Source organism: Antedon mediterranea, chromosome 4, assembly GCF_964355755.1.
Source record: "Antedon mediterranea chromosome 4, ecAntMedi1.1, whole genome shotgun sequence".
NCBI classification, from domain to species: Eukaryota; Metazoa; Echinodermata; class Crinoidea; order Comatulida; family Antedonidae; genus Antedon; species Antedon mediterranea.
This window is the reverse complement of record NC_092673.1, coordinates 27462280-27479624: the sequence shown is the minus strand read 5'-3', so window position 1 is coordinate 27479624 and position 17345 is coordinate 27462280. Positions and strand designations below refer to the sequence as shown.

Sequence of the window (17345 nt, the reverse complement as noted above, 5' to 3'; positions counted from 1 at the left end):
CTGACCTGGGAAACCAGGGAAATACATGTGTGTGGAGAGCGCGGTGGAGTAGTTTACCTTGCGCGAAAATTCTAATAATAAATAAATAAATAATGCGTAGAATTTGTCAGACGTGCTTTTCTGTGGTTAAGTTTTCAATGATTAAACCAGTCAATCATGGACAAATGATTCGACAATTTTCTAGTAAAATTAACAGTAAGTTTATTTATTTTTAAGGCTAGCCATGAATAAAATAAATACTATAGGCCCACTGGTCACGTAGTCTAACTGGTAGCCCTAGCCTAGATTAGTGGATCCCATATTAGAAGGCATCTAGGCTAGTTCGCCGTGTGGCGCAGCTATGAAATAATCCATCGCTGTTGATAAGTATAGAGTCGCCGATTACCTCGCTCTGGGCATGCGCAATAGCGTGTCGGAATCCCTAACGCTGGGCAGTTGAGTTCCGGTGCCGGAATCCTAACCACGGCGTAAAATAAATACCTCCATGCCATGGCTAGGCTAGGGCCTAGGCCTTTTGCCAGCAGACCAGACAGAGAGGTAATGAATAATGGATCAAGCGGTCGCTGCTGTTGCCCGCAATGAATAATACAAACAAGGGCCAGGCAACAAGGCCTAGGCAATATAATGTCTAGCCTAGTATCAAAACACAACTAGGCCTAATTATCATAACTTCATTTTCCATGTCATCTGCCTTCAAACTCTGACCTGTCCCCATGATATAAAAATATATCATTATTTTATTGCATTTATAATAATAATTATTATTTTGTTTAATAAATTCAATTATTGTCGGACTCAGAGGCTGTAAATAATAAATGTTATGAAACTTGAAAACTATAGGATGTTTGTTATTTATACTCTACTTACAATATTATAATAATATTAACATAAAAATGAAATATTTATTTAATAATATATTAATAATAATTAATTATAATCAAAATAAATAAGCAGAGCATCTGACCATGTGGCATTGAAAAAAAATGCTATCATTCGTAGGTAACCAGTTCTCGTTAAAAAGTCATAGTTGTGGTGAACTACGAGATGTAGATTCTGGACAGAAGGTTGCGTTGTACGGCTGGATTCAGCATAAACGCTTTGATTTCATGTTTACATTGCGAGATTTTATGGGTGCAACTCAAGTAATTCTACCGACAGATGAAGTAAGTCATACTTCCTTGAATGCAATGCAAGGACGTAAGTGCTCACAAATAACTTGACCAATCATGTCACTTGAAAGCTGTCACTTGTGATTGGTCAACTCACTTGTGTTGCAAATATGTCGTTGCATTGTATCCAAGTGGGTACCAAGCTTCAAAATTTTAAATTAAAGCTCTGTCTACACTATCAAACTTTATGTGACAATCAAATGTGATGTCCCCGTATGTGGACATGATAATGTCATATCAATACCCTTTTTGGGCACATAGTTTGAAAGTGTAGACAGAGCTTTAAACAGATTCAAGGAACTGCCTATCACCCTGTCACCACTAAATTTATTTTAGATATTGTACGCAATTTGTTTTATATAGAAATGTTTTATTTGGTTTTTTTTAGGCACATGGAAAAGGGATGGTGCAACTTTTGATGAATGCGCCACTAGAATCGGTTGTCAAGGTTACAGGGACCGTGCGAAAAAGACCAGATGGTTTAGAAAATAAGGTTAGAAACCTTTTTTTAAAATTATCTAATCAATTGAAGTTTATCATAAGCTCGGCCTACACTATCAAACTTTATGTGACAACAAAATGTGATGCGCCCATACATGGACATGATGATATCACTACCATATTTGTGCATATCACTGCCATATTTGTGTACATCACACTTTTTATTTATTTATTTAGTTTTATAGTGCAGACAGACTTAAGCTTTTTAAAAGTCCCAGCACAATTCATGAGTTTGTAATATGATGGTAAGACTTTATGAGTAACACGCCCTGCCACACTATCTGACCCTATTTTTCTTACATCCTTGTGAATGTTGGTCTGTGGTAAACAACGTACAGTAATAACATTTTGAAACATTAATAGAAGTCACAAAACATTTTCCTTTTTTTTAAAGAATATGAATACAGGTGCTATTGAAATATTGGCATGTGATTTTAAGGTTCTAAATCGCTGCAAAGAAATTCTACCATTTCATGTCCATGATTTCAAAGAGGTAAGTGAGATTTTAGTTTGTTGTTGCTTCCTTGACATAGAACAAAGTTTAACTAATAACATTTTAAGGTTTTTTTTATATTTATGGTATTTTTTCCACCAGGTTAAGGAGCCATTAAGAATGCAATACAGATATCTGGACCTTAGAAATAAAAAGATGCAACATAATATCAGACTACGGTCAAAGCTCGCCAATGACATGCGACAATTTCTATGTAAGCATGGTAAGTGAATTCATTTTACACATGTTATTTTATACAGTATTATTCTGTGGCAGCCAACGATAGACAGTCTTCTAGCCATCAGCACATTGTTGCCAAATATAGTAGTGATATGACATAATCGTGTCCATATATGAGCACATCACATTTTTTGTCACATAAAGTTTGATAGTGTAGACAGAGCTTATAGTATATGAGAGAGGAAAATGGCATAAAATAGTGGAAATCTTTATTTCACAAGACAAGATGAGAACTTAATGAGAAAAGCTGATTTATTTTAAACGTATAAATATACTTTTTTTTATCAGGTTTTGTTGAAGTTGAAACACCAACACTTTTCAGAAAAACTCCTGGTGGTGCCAGAGAGTTCATCGTTCCAAGTCAACAAAAGGGGAAATTCTACACACTTCCTCAAAGTCCACAGCAGGTAATTAAGGTCTCGTCGATCTTTGTCTGGACTGAGAAACTACCAAAACCGTAGAGGAATAGAGCGAGGGAGTACATCCCGACTTTTCCTAACTTCCCTGAATGAGCTTGTTGCCAGGTCGTCGATCGTTGCAAATTGAAAGCATTCTACTTTTTTAACATTTGACAGTAGTGAGTTAAGCTCTGTCTACACTATCAAACTAGTTTGACAAAAGAATAAATGGTAGTGATATGCTTATAGTAGTGATATGACATCATCATGTCCATATATACGCACATCAAATTTTTTGTCACATAATTTTTTTTTCAGTTTAAACAGTTGTTAATGGTTGGAGGAATAGACCGTTATTTTCAATTTGCAAGATGCTACAGAGACGAAGGTGCAAGGATCGATAGGCAGCCAGAGTTTACACAGGTAATGATATTTTACATACCTCTATTAAGGCAACTTTTGAACCCAACAAATATTCCTTATTATGGGTGTCCCCTTATAGGGGTTTGCCGTAGTGTTAAAACATATTCTCTGAGGGACATATATGTAATAGGCGTGGTTCCCACTAGCGACGCAACGCGAGGACGCAACGCAAGTGAATTTAACAATCACAAGCGATGGCTTATTCGGTTTTGATTGCAAACTGTCTATAACTTCGCTTGTCATTGGTTAAAACGCTTGCGTTGCGTTTACGTCCTTGCGTTACGTTCTAGTGGGAACCAAGCTTTAACATTACAGCCAACCCCTATTCTACTGTATTAATGAAAAAAGCCGATCTGAACAAATTTCAAATTTTATGTCACTTGACATTTAAATTATGAATACTAATATGTACTTTTTCATAGGTTGATTTAGAAATGTCATTTGTTGAACAAGACGATATCCTTAGCCTTACAGAAGAACTTATAAAAAGTGCATGGCCGGAGGACAAAGGTCAACTTCAAATTCCATTTCCGAGAATGTCTTACTCAACAGCAATAAAAAAGGTACTGTGTGTTGCTGATATTATTTGACCTTTTCAAGATTTTGAAAGGGGATACAATTTTAATCAAGATTTGATAGAGCCCATCCAACAAATTTTTTCAAATAAATAGCAAGCAATACCATAGGTAGATACAAGTCGGGGAGGGGGTGGGGGTTGCAACCGGTCTCTCTTGCCAACCCTAACCGGTCTTTCTTTCCACCATCCTCCAACAACCAATCCAACCTCCCCAACCCCAACTTTTAGCATGGGCCCCTTCCCTATTTCAAAATCTGGATCCACCACAGCATATACTGTATTTTGCTTTCTTTATAGTATGGAACTGACAAGCCTGATACAAGATTTCAAATGCTGGTAAGATAATTCAAGTTGTGTACTGGATGTAAATTTAAAGCCTTTAGGCCATAAAGGCTTTGAGAGCCAAGCATTATAGTATGGTAATTATTTTGTATGTTTTAGGTTGAAGATGTTACTGAATGTTTCAGTAAAACAAAGATTTTCCAGTCGAGTAATGATGAGGATAAAGATGATTTTATTTACAAGGCAATTAACATAAAAGGGGGTGTGGTAAGTATTTCTTATGAATATTCATTTGATATTTCACTTGAATTAAGGATAGAAGAAGCAGATTAATGCAATAAAAGTTGATTTATAAAGTAAATAATAAATAAAAAACAAATAATGAATGGTTTTATTCTTTGAATATTCTCCACATTTGTTTTTAACATTTTTTGTTGTTGATTACAGAACCATCTGAGCAATCGAGAGTTGAAATTGTTAGAAAAAGAAGCAAAACGGCGGTTTAATTATAAAATAACCATCATGAAAATGATTGATAATAATCAATTTATATCTCAAATTTCAAAATATTTACCAAATGATGTGCAAAAGAATCTAAGCGAAGTGATGAAAGCAGAGCCTGGTGACATTATTATATTAGGCGGAGGAAGAACATTCCCAATTGTGAGTCTCTTCAAATCACTATCTCTTTAAATCACAACTCGAGTGGTATGGTGCTTAGCTACCACCCCAAGGGTCATGGGTTCATGTCCTGTCCGTGTCCAATCCCAAAGATGTTTGTTTATATTTGTCTTGTGAACAGGATTGCCACATTTAAGACCAAATCCTTGAAATAGTACCACATATATTTTACAGTAGAACCCCTATTAAGCGGATATCTTTTAAACCCTGAATACAGGTTGACCATAATCAAACTTTGTTTCATGGGAAAGTTGCACTCGTCTTGTTTTTTTTTTTTTTATGCAACATCGTACTTCATACATTTATTCAATATTCAACAGTTTACATAGTTTATGGGTTAAGATACACAGAAGCCAAAGTGGCTTGTCTTTGTAGTCCTAAGCATAAACATAAAACATATACGGACGCATTACATTAACAACAAAAAAGACATTTTGAGACAGAAAAAGAAAAAAACAAAGTGAGATTAAGCAAAATATTTACAACTCCAATTTTGCAGTAGCAATAGTTAAACTGTAGTTTTTAAAATGTGGAATGTGTTACAGATGATAGAAGTAATTTATTGTTTATAATTTTATTTCCAGTGTTCATTACTTGGTTATTTACGGAAATTAGTTGCATCTTTACTAGAAGGAAAAGGTATACAATTTTGATTTACACACTCTTGCCTAGTTTTATTCAGTTTTAATCACATAAGTCTCATTTAAAAATACCTTTTTCTTCTTAAATAACCATCTTCTTTATGACAATAGTAATGATACTGTTTTTTTTAACTCTAACTACGACATCTATCATCAAACACATTTAATTTTTGTTTTGTTTAGGAATTAAGATACAAGATCCTGATGCATTTAATTTTGTTTGGGTAAACAACTTCCCCTTGTTCATGCCAAAAGAAGACTGTGATATTAGTTTAGAGACGACTCATCACCCCTTTACTGCACCCATTGCTGAACACCAAGACATGATCTACACAAAGCCAGAAAAGGTAAGAATATAACCACTCTTTTGGGGTTTGGGACATCACTAATAAGGGGATACCCCTATTCAGGGGACACACCTACTCAGGGGACACAACTACTCGGGGGAAACACCTACTCAGGGGACAGACCTACTCAGGGGACAGACCTACTCGGGGTATACCCCTATTCAGGGGACACCCCTATTCAGGGGACACACCTACTCAGGGGACACACCTACTCAGGGGACACACCTACTCGGGGGACACACCTACTCGGGGGACACACCTACTCGGGGGACACACCTACTCGGGGACACACCTACTCGGGGACGCACCTACTCGGGGGACGCACCTACTCAGGGGACGCACCTACTCAGGGGACGCACCTACTCAGGGGACACACCTACTTAGGGGACACACCTACTCAGGGACATCCCTATTCAGTAGACACCATTATTCAGGGAACACCCCTAATCAGGGGACACACCTACCTCAGGGGACACACCTACTCAGGGACATCCCTATTCAGTAGACACCATTATTCAGGGAACACCTCTAATCAGGGGACACACCTACCTCATGGACATCCCTATTCAGTAGACACCATTATTCAGGGAACACCCCTAATCAGGGACATCCCTATTCAGTAGACACCATTATTCAGGGAACACCCCTAATCAGGGGACACACCTACTCAGGGACATCCCTATTCAGTAGACACCATTATTCAGGGAACACCCCTAATCAGGGGCACCTCTATTAAAGGGACACTAGGGTTCTACTATAGTCATGCATGATTGCTACCATTTCAATGATTAATGTATCACATGTTTGATTCATAGGTGTGTGGACAACACTACGATCTGGTGTTAAATGGGTTTGAAATCGCTGGTGGCTCGTTGAGGATACATGATGAAAAACTACAGCGATACGTGCTGGAAGATGTCCTGAAAGAAGATGCGAGCTCGTTGGAGCACCTACTGCAAGCCTTACAATCTGGCTGTCCTCCACATGGAGGCATTGCTGTTGGTTAGTCAGAGAAAATGTTTACATATTTACAAGTCGAGTGGCCACATGGTTAAGGAATGCGTAGAACAAGTAAATCTCAAGATAAGGACTTTAAATTTGAGTTCTAGTTTACCCATTTAGATTGTGTGTACTATAAAGAACCCAGTGCATCTTTCAGAAGAGTGGGGTGACCCCAGTGCATTGGTCCATATCAGCAGTGGCAGCTGTACAACACGAAGGGACCCTTAGGGGAGACAAAAGTTGTTTCTTTAACAATCGTGTGTAAAAATATTCTTTGTGTATTCAAGTAACAGTCTTCTTTTCTTGTAGGATTTGATCGGCTGATGGCTATCCTATGTGGTGAGTCTACTATACGAGAGGTCATTGCATTTCCAAAGACAGGAGAAGGCAATGACCTTATGAGCAATGCCCCAGCTTTAATAAGTGAAGAACTACTAAATGAATACAATATTCAACTAATAGACGATGACAATAATTCTTGACCGAGAAATACAGTACGCAATATTTTGGTTTTTTTAAATACAGAGTCAGAAAGTATTCTACAGTGGAAAGCACATGAGAGACCATTACTTCATGTTCTATTGCTGTTTATACTGCTAGTGGAATTTGTTCTGTATTAAGCTCTGTGTCTACACTATCAAACTAGTTATGTGCCCAAATATGCAAGTGATATGCCCAAATATGGTAGTGATATGACATCACACTTTTTTGTCACATAAAGTTTGATAGTGTAGACAGAGCTAAGTGTTCATATCCAAATGAAAAGATTCAAACATTACTAGAAGCCATTTTATTATAAAAATGTTATAAACATAACAATCTTATTGTTACTGTAAATATGTGAAAAACACTTAAATGAAAAATAAAATATGTTACAGTATAATTATGTTTGTATTAACAAATATTTGTGTTGTTTTTGGTAAAATAATAAATATTAAGACAAACAATGTTCTTGTTTCGCATTAGATTGTAGTACATTGCAGGCTAAAACAAATCTTAAGCTCAGTCAAACGTGATATGCCCATATATTGACACGATGTCATATCACTACCAAATTTGGGCATATCATATTTTTTGTCAAACTAGTTTGATAGTGTAGACAGCTTTAGTTCATCATTAAGCTTGGTTTCCTACTGATCATATGATTGATCTTAGCTTGCACTTACGTCATTGTATGCTAGTAGGAACCAAGCTTTAGGAATTTAGCACATAGATTACAGTATTCGGTGGTAATATCATGTAATCAGGTCTTGTAAAAACTCTGTGTAACCTGTCTCTATCGGAATAATCTTTTGTTAGCGTCTTTGTGACTTTTTTAAAGCATATCTGGCTGTCCATATATCAGTTATTTGATTGGTTCCATTGACATATCCAAAAACGTAATACATATTTGGCTGTCCATATATAAATTTTTTCATTAGTTCCGTTGACAAATCCAAAAACATAATACATGTATGGCTGTTCATATATCAATTATTTGATTGGTGCTGTTGATGTATCCAAAAACATAATACATGTATGGCTGTTCATATATCAATTATTTGATTGGTGCTGTTGATGTATCCAAAAACATAATATATGTTTGGCTGTCCATATATCAATTATTTGATTAGTGCTGTTGATGTATCCAAAAATATAATACACGTTTGGCTGTCCATATATCAATTATTTGATTGGTGCTGTTGATGTATCCAAAAACATAATACATGTTTGGCTGTCCATATATCAATTATTTGATTGGTGCTGTTGATGGTTTCGATCCAACTCGGCCCTAAACCGTCTCGGCCAAAGTCAAGTCGGCCCCACGTCAAGTCGGCCCGAAGTCAACTCGGCCCCACGTCACCTCGGCCCCACATCAACTCGGCCCCACGTCAACTCGGCCTCAAGTCAACTCGGCATCACGTCAACTCGGCCAAAAACTAATCCGTCAACTCGGCCTCTAAAAACTATGAAACGCAAAAAGTGCTAATATAGTAGTAGTTAATATTATAATGGCAGGATATAGTACGGTTATGCCATAATAGACGAAATACAACGGAAAATTCAATATAAATGATTATATAATATGAATTGATAGGTAGTATTTATTTATATTGTTCGAAATAAACAAATATTTCTTCACATTTTGTATACAGGAATAACTGTCGAAGAAGACATTAAAAAAAATAATATTTAAACAATATACTTCGGTCTACAACTATACATCAATATAAAAAGAATAAAATGACATTAAAATCAAAACAAATCAAAAGGCAAGAAAACAAATTGCATAAGCATTATGGGTATAGGTTACATGCACACACACCCTAGACATGAATGTGCATTATTTTCAAATAGGCCTTACGGTTTTTTTTGTATGACATTTTTATTTTCATTTCGTTTAGTACTTCATAATTATTCATAATTAATACAGTACACCATGGGAAGAGAGAAATTTGCTTCCATAACAGTCCATAGGGATGTGATTGTGATTTTATTGTATTTAATTATGGATTCATGGAATTTATCATGGTGTGTGTTGTTATACTATCATCAGGAATCTTGTCCCGTTTTGTAATATCATCTTTAATTAAACTAAAAAGAATAATTTCTTCCTCACTATCATCCGATAATCATCCAGAAACGGCTGCTATTTTAACGTCACGTCACAAAACGGAACAGGTGTGAATGTTTAAAACGGAACGGTGAACGGGCGCGCGTCACGTTGAAAAAACGGCGCCGTCCGCGAAACGGAACAGGTACGGACGGTGGGAATGCCCCTTTAGGTGATCAATTTTATTGAACAATACAGGGCGCGGTGGGTGTTAAAAAACAGATGAGAATGCAAAGGCAATATTATGTTGTTTAGGAATTCCGTTGTTTTGGACTCAAACAATATGTTTTAGTTTTTGCTTGACAAAATAAAAATACGCCATTTTTTCATGATGATTTCTTCAGTGTGTTTTAGATTAATTTCCCATAAATGTATTCATTGGATTCTCCATTATAATCAAATCACAAAAGTAATAAAAACAATTTGAATAGCGCACAATTGCAATAGAAATTTAACATGACAGAACATTCCGAATTTGTTTCCATAATCTCTTCGGTAGTTTGATTGACATCGTGTCATAAATAAATGTGTGAAAAGATTTTGTTGCTGTAATATACCATTTTAATGTCACATATAGTTATTCACTTTGACCGTGACATATTGCTAATAATTTGAGAGAGAATATATACAAAAAAAACACATTTTTATTTTACTGTATTAATCTAATAATATCTATATAATATATAGGCCTTCTAAGAATATTTGCGATTATTTCTGGGAACATCCTCAAAATAGATCTAACAAACACATTACTGAGGGTTCTTACTGAGACAAACCAACCAACAATATAAATAAAAATTACCTATCAATTAAACGAAAAACGATCAGCCAGTGTGTTATAATTTACATTTAAATTTCCGTTTTATTTTGTCTATTATGTAGGCCTAACCGTCCTGCCATTGTAATAAATGAACTACTATATTAGCACTTTTTGCGTTCCATACTTTTTAAAGGCCGAGTTGACGGATTAGTTTTTGGCCGAGTTGACTTTAGGCCGAGTTGACTTGAGGCCGAGTTGACGTGAGGCCGAATTGACTTGAGGCCGAGTTGACTTGAGGCCGACTTGACTTGGGGCCGACTTGACGTGGGGCTGACTTGACTTTGGCCGAGACGGTTTAGGGCCGAGTTGACCTGCACCCCTGTTGATGTATCCAAAAACAAAATACATGTTTGGCTGTCCATATATCAGTTATTTGATTGGTTCCGTTGACGTTTCCAAAATCGTTTGACCTCGTCGTGACCGGATTGTTTGACTATTATTACTCTCTTAACTGAATTGTCATAAATTAGAACACCTAAATCCTTCAGACAGAAAATATAAAAAGAAGACAATCAAATAAGTACATAAAACCTAAACAGCAAAAAGAAAAATGTCCCTTTAAAATAGCCCCCTGAAAACAGATTGGCCTTTAGTGTTAAAACATATATTGTCTCATGTTCATTTCAAGTATTTTAATAATAAATAATAATAATTCATTTTAATAGAGTGTCCCAAAGGAGGGGTTCTACTGTGTTTTATAAATTAAAAAACATATTATCCTAGAGTATATAAATGTGCTAGACTCCATCAATTACAAGATCAATTGAAAATGAGGTTGGTTGGATTAAATAAAAACCTTATTGGACCAAATTCTAACATAAAATAACTAGCGGGCTGTAGAAAATTCAGGCATGTATGCAATATCTATTCTAGATTTCATCAAATGTTTGGTTACTCGGGCTATGGTAACTTAACATATTTTTTACGGCTCATCATTAACATTTAAAAAGTTAATTTATCGAACAAACCTTTGCATAGTCCCTAAGAAGTTCAAAGTCTTTGACAGACAGAAATTGGTTGTAAAGAACACCTGAAATACAGAATTATAATATCAATAGTTGATTTTAATACTTTACATTACACCAAACTATTATTAGCCATTTTATTTTCGGTTACAAACAAAATCTTAATCTTACCATCGGAATAATGAATGCGATCACGTTCCAGCTCCCATAACCTAATTTGGTCACTTATTACAGACGGTATTACAGGAGTCTACAAAAATAAAGATTGACAGTACTGTAGTAACAACAGTAGCGTAACAGAGGGTGCAGAGGCCGCTGGTTTAGCACTCCTAAGGGGCCTCCAACGTTGGATAATTGCATTAGCCTGCTCATCCTCATCGCCCCTAAAGCTTAGTTATGGTTCCCACTAGGACGCAACGACTGTTCGAATAATCCATTGCTTGTGATTGGTCACATTACTTGCACTGCATGATGATCAATAGGCTTTTAACCGGCCCAGTATATGATGATATTTCTTCTTTGGTTAAAAAAAAAAGAACTACCTATAAAATCCTGGCTACAGGCTTGGGACAGTACAGTGAGCTAAGGAGAAACTGAAATCGAAAATGTAATGGGAAATTTACATAGCTCTCTCTTTCATGAAGATCAAAGGTGCTGTGGACTTAGATGTTACAGCTTTTCAACAACATTCTTAAGGTTCAGATCACCGGCAGTCAAATATTGCATCATTACGTCTGTCCATGACAGTGGTTCAGTGTGTACACTTGTACACTGGAGTAACCCCCTACTCGTCTCAAAAGATGTACTAGGTTCTAGGTGTGTACACTGGACTACGGTTTATAGTTCTTATCCGAGAAGACTTGTTCTACCACCAGAACCATGGAACGAGTAAGCCTCAAAGCCTTGGCTATGTTATGGCTATCGATTACGGTTCCACTGTCTTAACCGCTCGGCCACTCACTCATAGAAGGAAAGTGTAGAATAGCTTGAAATGATCAGCAAGTGGGGACATACATGACATAGCCTTACCTTAGTTAGCATATCTGGGTGTGCATGTGCCCTTAGATAGTGCAAGATTTGTTCTGCTGTGATGCCATGGTCTATTGCACATTGAACGCTTGACCTTGTTAGTTGAGCTACAGATAAATTTGGAAACCTGAAAACAAGATATGATAAACTCACTATTTGTATCACATCAAGTACAGTATCAATATATAAGTTGTTCTTTCAAATTTTGTTGACACCTTAAGCTCTGTCTACACTATAGACGTGATGTCATATCACTACCATATTTAGGCATATCACTACCATATTTAGGCATATCACTACCATATTTAGGCATATCACTACCATATTTAGGCATATCACTACCATATTTAGGCATATCACACTACCATATTGTTTTGTCCTTACCTATACAACATTTCACAGAATAAGCCTAGTATTTTGATTTCAAGGTCTGAATTGGTATAAGCATTTATCCTATAGTTGGTTTCAATAATAATATAACCATCACTTTTACTGCTACTCTGTGTGCCCATCTTAGAAAGACCTACATGAATAATAAACACTTTAATAGTATTGAAATAAAAATAAACAGTGGCGTATTTCTTTCCTTTTACTTTTGTTGATGGCCTAACGTCTGTCACGAACGATAATGAGAATTAGTTTTACATTCATCTGAATGATGTCCTAACATTGACCAAGGGCTTCTCTCATCCAGTGCCCACCTTGACCAGTGGTGAGGCATAAGCCAATACACTAGATGCCATAAGAGTCAGCAGCCCAATATACTGTACAGCACCCAATATTCCTAGATGGTCTCCCATCTAAGCTCTAACTGGGTAAAACGTTGCTTAACTTCTGATGAGAATCGCTGTTTCAACATGGTAACACGTTCCTTTAATACTGTGCATCAGAAACTGTTTATCTTACCTGAAGCCATGTTGATTGCTAAACGTGTAGGGTAGTATCTTTTAGAACTTCGCTGAAAAAATAATATAAAAAAATCATTTTCTATCATTACTATTATCATCAACATCAGTATTACCATTTTCCTGTTAATTTTTCTTCCTGTGGCAACTGGACAATGAAATCTGCAAACGAAAATCTCATATACTTTATTCGCTCAGCACAGACCTATTATTTATTTCATTTGTTTATGCACACAGTGAAGAATTGCTAAGACTAAATGGCACTCTCTTTTGGGAAAATGGCAATCTGTTACACAGATCAAACACAAAGTTGAGTTTGGCAGGATTTGATCCCAGAAACCAAGAAACGGTAGTCAAACCACCAAGCTCCTAATGAATGATGTAGAATTACCTTTCTTTGGAATACTAATCCTAGCTCCCTAAGATGCTGTAATAGTTGTAGTTGAGCCTCTGACATACCATCTGTTGAATAGTCCTACAAGAAAAAAAAAACACTTTTCAGAGACCATTGTTTTCTGTAGTGGATCCCTGTAATAGATGACACAACTTGAATGTTGAGTGGAGGGTGGATGACAGTGGACATTTACAGTAGTACTGTAAGCCTACATGTACTGTACACATCATACAAAACCAATACCTTATACACATTTTTAGAGGCTTGCTATCAAAATGAAAGAAACTAACCCCAAGTTCTGTGCCACTTGATTTCCCACACTTAAAGTCTGAATTAAAGCTCTCTACACTTACTAACAAACTTTATGTTTGATAGGTAGTTGCATTTCGACTATTTATGCTCTGGGGGCCCTTTTAGCTCTGGCGCCCCTTGTTTTAGCCAGTGAGCTCTCATAACTTATGTGATGTGCCCATATATGGACATGATGATGTCATATCACTACCATATTTAAGTATATCACTACCATATTTGGGCACATCATTTTTTGTCAAACTAGTTTGATAGTGTAGACAGAGCTTTAGAATTGTAACGGAATTGTTCTTTCTAACCTTTCCTAATTTGGAGAAGCTGAGTTGAAACAGAAATGACAGAGCTGTCACGATATCTAAACCTCGTTTCTGTGGAAAAAAACAAACAAATAATATCACAAATCTTTAAAACAGTCATCCATATCTGATGGAAGCACATTCTGGTAGAGCTACCACTGAAGAGAGAACGATGGATTTTATTGTCTCACCCAGAGGTCAAGCCAAGTGGTCAGTGGATTTTCAAATGACAGGAGTACCAAACTGACTTCCATTTCACAAATACTGTCAACTCTTTTAGTACTCCTAAGGGGCTCTCCAATGGTGGGGAGTTGCTTTGGGCTGCTCATGCTTTGTGGCCCCTTAAGCTTTGGGGCCCAAGGGTTTAACCAGTGAATGCTCATAGCTGTTACGCCACTGACTCTCCCAAATATCTACAATCTAGAACCTTCTTGAGCTCTCTCCATAAATAACAAAACCAGTTATGACACAATACTAGTTAATGAATGAATTGAATATGGACATTAACGCCATTTGTTTACCTTTGCCGTTTCTAAATACTGTAACATAAAGTGCCACACCTGTGAAGGCGTGTCTAAAAGCAGGAATTGGAAGCCTGCTGGTGTGATGACCGGACGTGCTTTATTCTCATGCCTGCAAATTGAAATAGAAAATTTAAGTTGAAATTCCAGAAATTGTAAGATATTCTGTGTAATAAATAACACCAATAAAACATATACTTATTTGTCTAGTATTTATCAAATATTTTTCTATATATTATATATAATTAGAAGTAATGCAGTACTTTATGACCAGGTTATATACGATCGATGATACGATGTGTTATTGTTTATTGTAAATGTTTATTCTTATGGTGTTTTTATCCTTAAGGGCCACAATGGAAATAAGTTTGACCTTTGGTTACTTTTTTGTGTTACCCTGAAGTCATTCTTTGTATTTTTTTTTTATGTTGTGTTATTTTATGAATTCGAATAAAGAAATGAAAAAAAAAAAAAAAAATGATCTAAGCCTGTTTCTGATATTTGAAGGTAGAGACCTTTAGTACAAAACCATACACACTAACTCAGTGTGCAACAAAGTTATAGCTACTACTACTAAGCTTTGAAGCTCACATTTTCATTAGGCCTGAACTGGTAACCACTGTAGCAATATCTTTACTTAGCCCATCCACGCCTCTAGAGTCTACCAGAAAATGAAGTATACACTGAAAAGAGTATTGATAATCACATTAATATTATTTGATTAAAATCATAATAACTGGCAAAAAAAGAGTTAAGGGTGATGACAAAATTGAAATACTATTACTGGAGTCCAAACACAAAAAACAGTCACATTGACTGGAAGTCAACAGGTTTTGGTTGAATTTAACAGTTTCTTTTGTCTTTTTTAAGTGAAAACATTATTTTTTTTTAGGTTATTTTTTTTTCTTTCCACGGAAGTGAATAATTTTATTACAAAATGGCCTATTCAAAGGTTTTTTCATGTTTTAGAGGACAATACATCTTTAAACTTCTTTTAAATACAAAATGCTTTTATACGCACCTCCCATCTTTCTTTTGCGTAGCTGTCAAGAAACTCAATATCTCTTGAATGTTTATCAGACCCTAGATTATCTGCACTTGACCAACTTTGACCCCTATAAATTATGCAAAAAAATTAATTACGAAGAAACTCATTCAGTAATTACGAGTACTCTCTTCCACAAGTGCTCAAATAGCTGGAGTTATACAAACTATTCATAAATGATACAGGTCAAGTTGTAGATTAGTAAAGGTCTGTCTTCACTATCAAACTTTATGTGATGTGGCCAAATATGGACATGCTGGTGATGTCATATCACTAACATATATACATCACACTTTTTTGTCAAACTAGTTTAAGATAAGACTAACTGTGATAATGAATTCAGTATGATAGAGATTTAATTTTGGATAGAGGCACTGCCTGATCGAGCAGGTACTTTATTTTTGTTATCTTACCCGCCTAACAAAGCTGTTTTAAGGTTGTTTCTGAAGACTGGGTTGAGCACCCATCCTGCTAGCCCTCCAGGTAGGGTCCGATCATGCCATATTCTCAGATCACTTAATACACGAGCAGCCTGGTTGTGTTCTCTGAAATAAAAATAACGTTTTTAAAACATATTAATTATATACTAAATATTTCTGACAAGACATGTAATAATGTATTAGATATTGGAGTGTGAAGGTTACATCATTGTAGAGATGAATGAATATCTACAGCGAACTAATATTTAATTCACAATTAAAGGGTCTTTTACACCTGGCAACATTACAGTCCGAGTGTCAATATTTCATTTGTACGCGTCTATGTGCATATAGATTGACGCATAGCCGCGTCATGAAAATGTTGTTGTTCAATTTGACTTGCCAGTGCCGGACAGGAACCATGCAGGAACAGATCCTTTAGGAATCAATTTGTCTTATTTAAACCAAAGAATGAAAATCTCATAATTAGATTCAAAGTGTGCACATCATTGAAACTTACTGTTGGTGTTGATTGGATACCCAGGATGATATTGCAGTCTTTGAGATTGGCTGGTCAACAAACACCACTCGCATTACATAGTGTTTTGATAATGGAAGAAGTTCTCTACAAAGAAAAAACATTAACTTTAGAGAAAATGTAGTATAATATAAACAGTCCACATCAAAATTTCTAAAAAGCTGATATAAATATTCGTCTATTCTATCTATCTAGTATTATGTAGTTCAGCAGAGTTTAATGCTTCCTTAGTACTGCATATGGCAATGATATGTCCCTTCATTACTTCATGTAAATACAGTATAGCCTATATATGCCCTACTGTATTTTTATTTATTTATTGAGGCTAAAATCTAATTACTGTAAAATTTCCTTTTTACTTTAAAAACAAAAGACACAGTGAGACCCTAGTTAGGCCCTATGCATATTATTAACCTAACAAGTATAAACCATATTAGGGCTAGGCCTATGATTAAGCTCAGCAGCAGTATTCTCAGTCAGTGCTGTCCTGACTGGGACTGTAGTGTATTGTAGGCGATAGTTCACCAGTCGAGGGGGGATATAGGCCTAGCCTAGCTAGGATATGCTAGCTAGTAGTAGTGCAGCAGCAGGGAAAGCGTCAGCTACGCTACCTAAAAACTGCTAAACATGTTGCAGGATTGTCGTATAATTTGTCAAGAATAGCAGGCGATAAGGAACGTAGATATGCATGAAGATCTTTGCAGTCCAACTGTTGCCTTCCACTCGTCAAACTCTGAGAACCACCGGCAGCCATGCT

At 36.1% G+C, this 17345-nt stretch overlaps 2 protein-coding genes across 4 annotated transcripts; one reads left to right on the top strand and one right to left on the bottom strand.

Annotated features, from left to right (window-relative positions):
- The first annotated feature begins 38 nt into the window (after nt 1-38).
- LOC140047099 (aspartate--tRNA ligase, mitochondrial-like) lies at nt 39-7637 on the top strand. Of its 3 annotated transcripts, none has more exons than XR_011844907.1 (15): nt 39-195; nt 1000-1163; nt 1558-1662; nt 2065-2163; nt 2266-2386; nt 2692-2810; nt 3120-3224; nt 3647-3787; nt 4099-4137; nt 4243-4350; nt 4531-4746; nt 5349-5403; nt 5589-5752; nt 6568-6823; nt 7064-7204. XR_011844907.1 is itself a non-coding variant. In XM_072091914.1 (15 exons), exons 1-15 carry the CDS (start codon nt 93-95, stop codon nt 7234-7236), a joined length of 1899 nt encoding a protein of 632 aa, XP_071948015.1. In that variant the 5' UTR covers nt 39-92; the 3' UTR covers nt 7237-7637. The 3 variants fall into 3 exon arrangements, 2 of the variants coding, with proteins under 2 accessions (XP_071948015.1, XP_071948016.1); XM_072091914.1 differs by having other exon boundaries at nt 6568-6754; nt 7064-7637; XM_072091915.1 differs by lacking the exon at nt 39-195 and adding an exon at nt 241-537 and having other exon boundaries at nt 6568-6754; nt 7064-7637.
- LOC140047100 (general transcription factor IIH subunit 4-like) lies at nt 7632-17342 on the bottom strand. The gene is made up of 14 exons (XM_072091917.1): nt 17200-17342; nt 16571-16675; nt 16045-16176; nt 15608-15701; nt 15178-15269; nt 14587-14698; nt 14069-14137; nt 13458-13541; nt 13068-13119; nt 12546-12684; nt 12162-12288; nt 11304-11382; nt 11136-11197; nt 7632-10649 (listed from the first exon to the last, which is right to left on the bottom strand). Exons 1-14 carry the CDS (start codon nt 17340-17342, stop codon nt 10533-10535), a joined length of 1407 nt encoding a protein of 468 aa, XP_071948018.1. The 3' UTR covers nt 7632-10532.
- Between the last annotated feature and the right edge of the window lie 3 nt (nt 17343-17345).

Bases quoted from the DNA above. Each gene is read 5' to 3' on its own strand.
- LOC140047099 (XM_072091914.1), top strand. From the start codon at position 93: ATGCGTAGAATTTGTCAGACGTGCTTTTCTGTGGTTAAGTTTTCAATG. The intron at 3,225-3,646 runs GTAATGATATTT...ACTTTTTCATAG, and splicing joins GGCAGCCAGAGTTTACACAG to GTTGATTTAGAAATGTCATT. The intron at 5,753-6,567 runs GTAAGAATATAA...TTTGATTCATAG, and splicing joins TCTACACAAAGCCAGAAAAG to GTGTGTGGACAACACTACGA.
- LOC140047100 (XM_072091917.1), bottom strand. From the start codon at position 17,342: ATGGCTGCCGGTGGTTCTCAGAGTTTGACGAGTGGAAGGCAACAGTTG. The intron at 15,702-16,044 runs GTAAGATAACAA...CATAATTTATAG, and splicing joins AAAACAGCTTTGTTAGGCGG to GGGTCAAAGTTGGTCAAGTG. The intron at 14,138-14,586 runs GTAAACAAATGG...TTTTTTCCACAG, and splicing joins AGTATTTAGAAACGGCAAAG to AAACGAGGTTTAGATATCGT.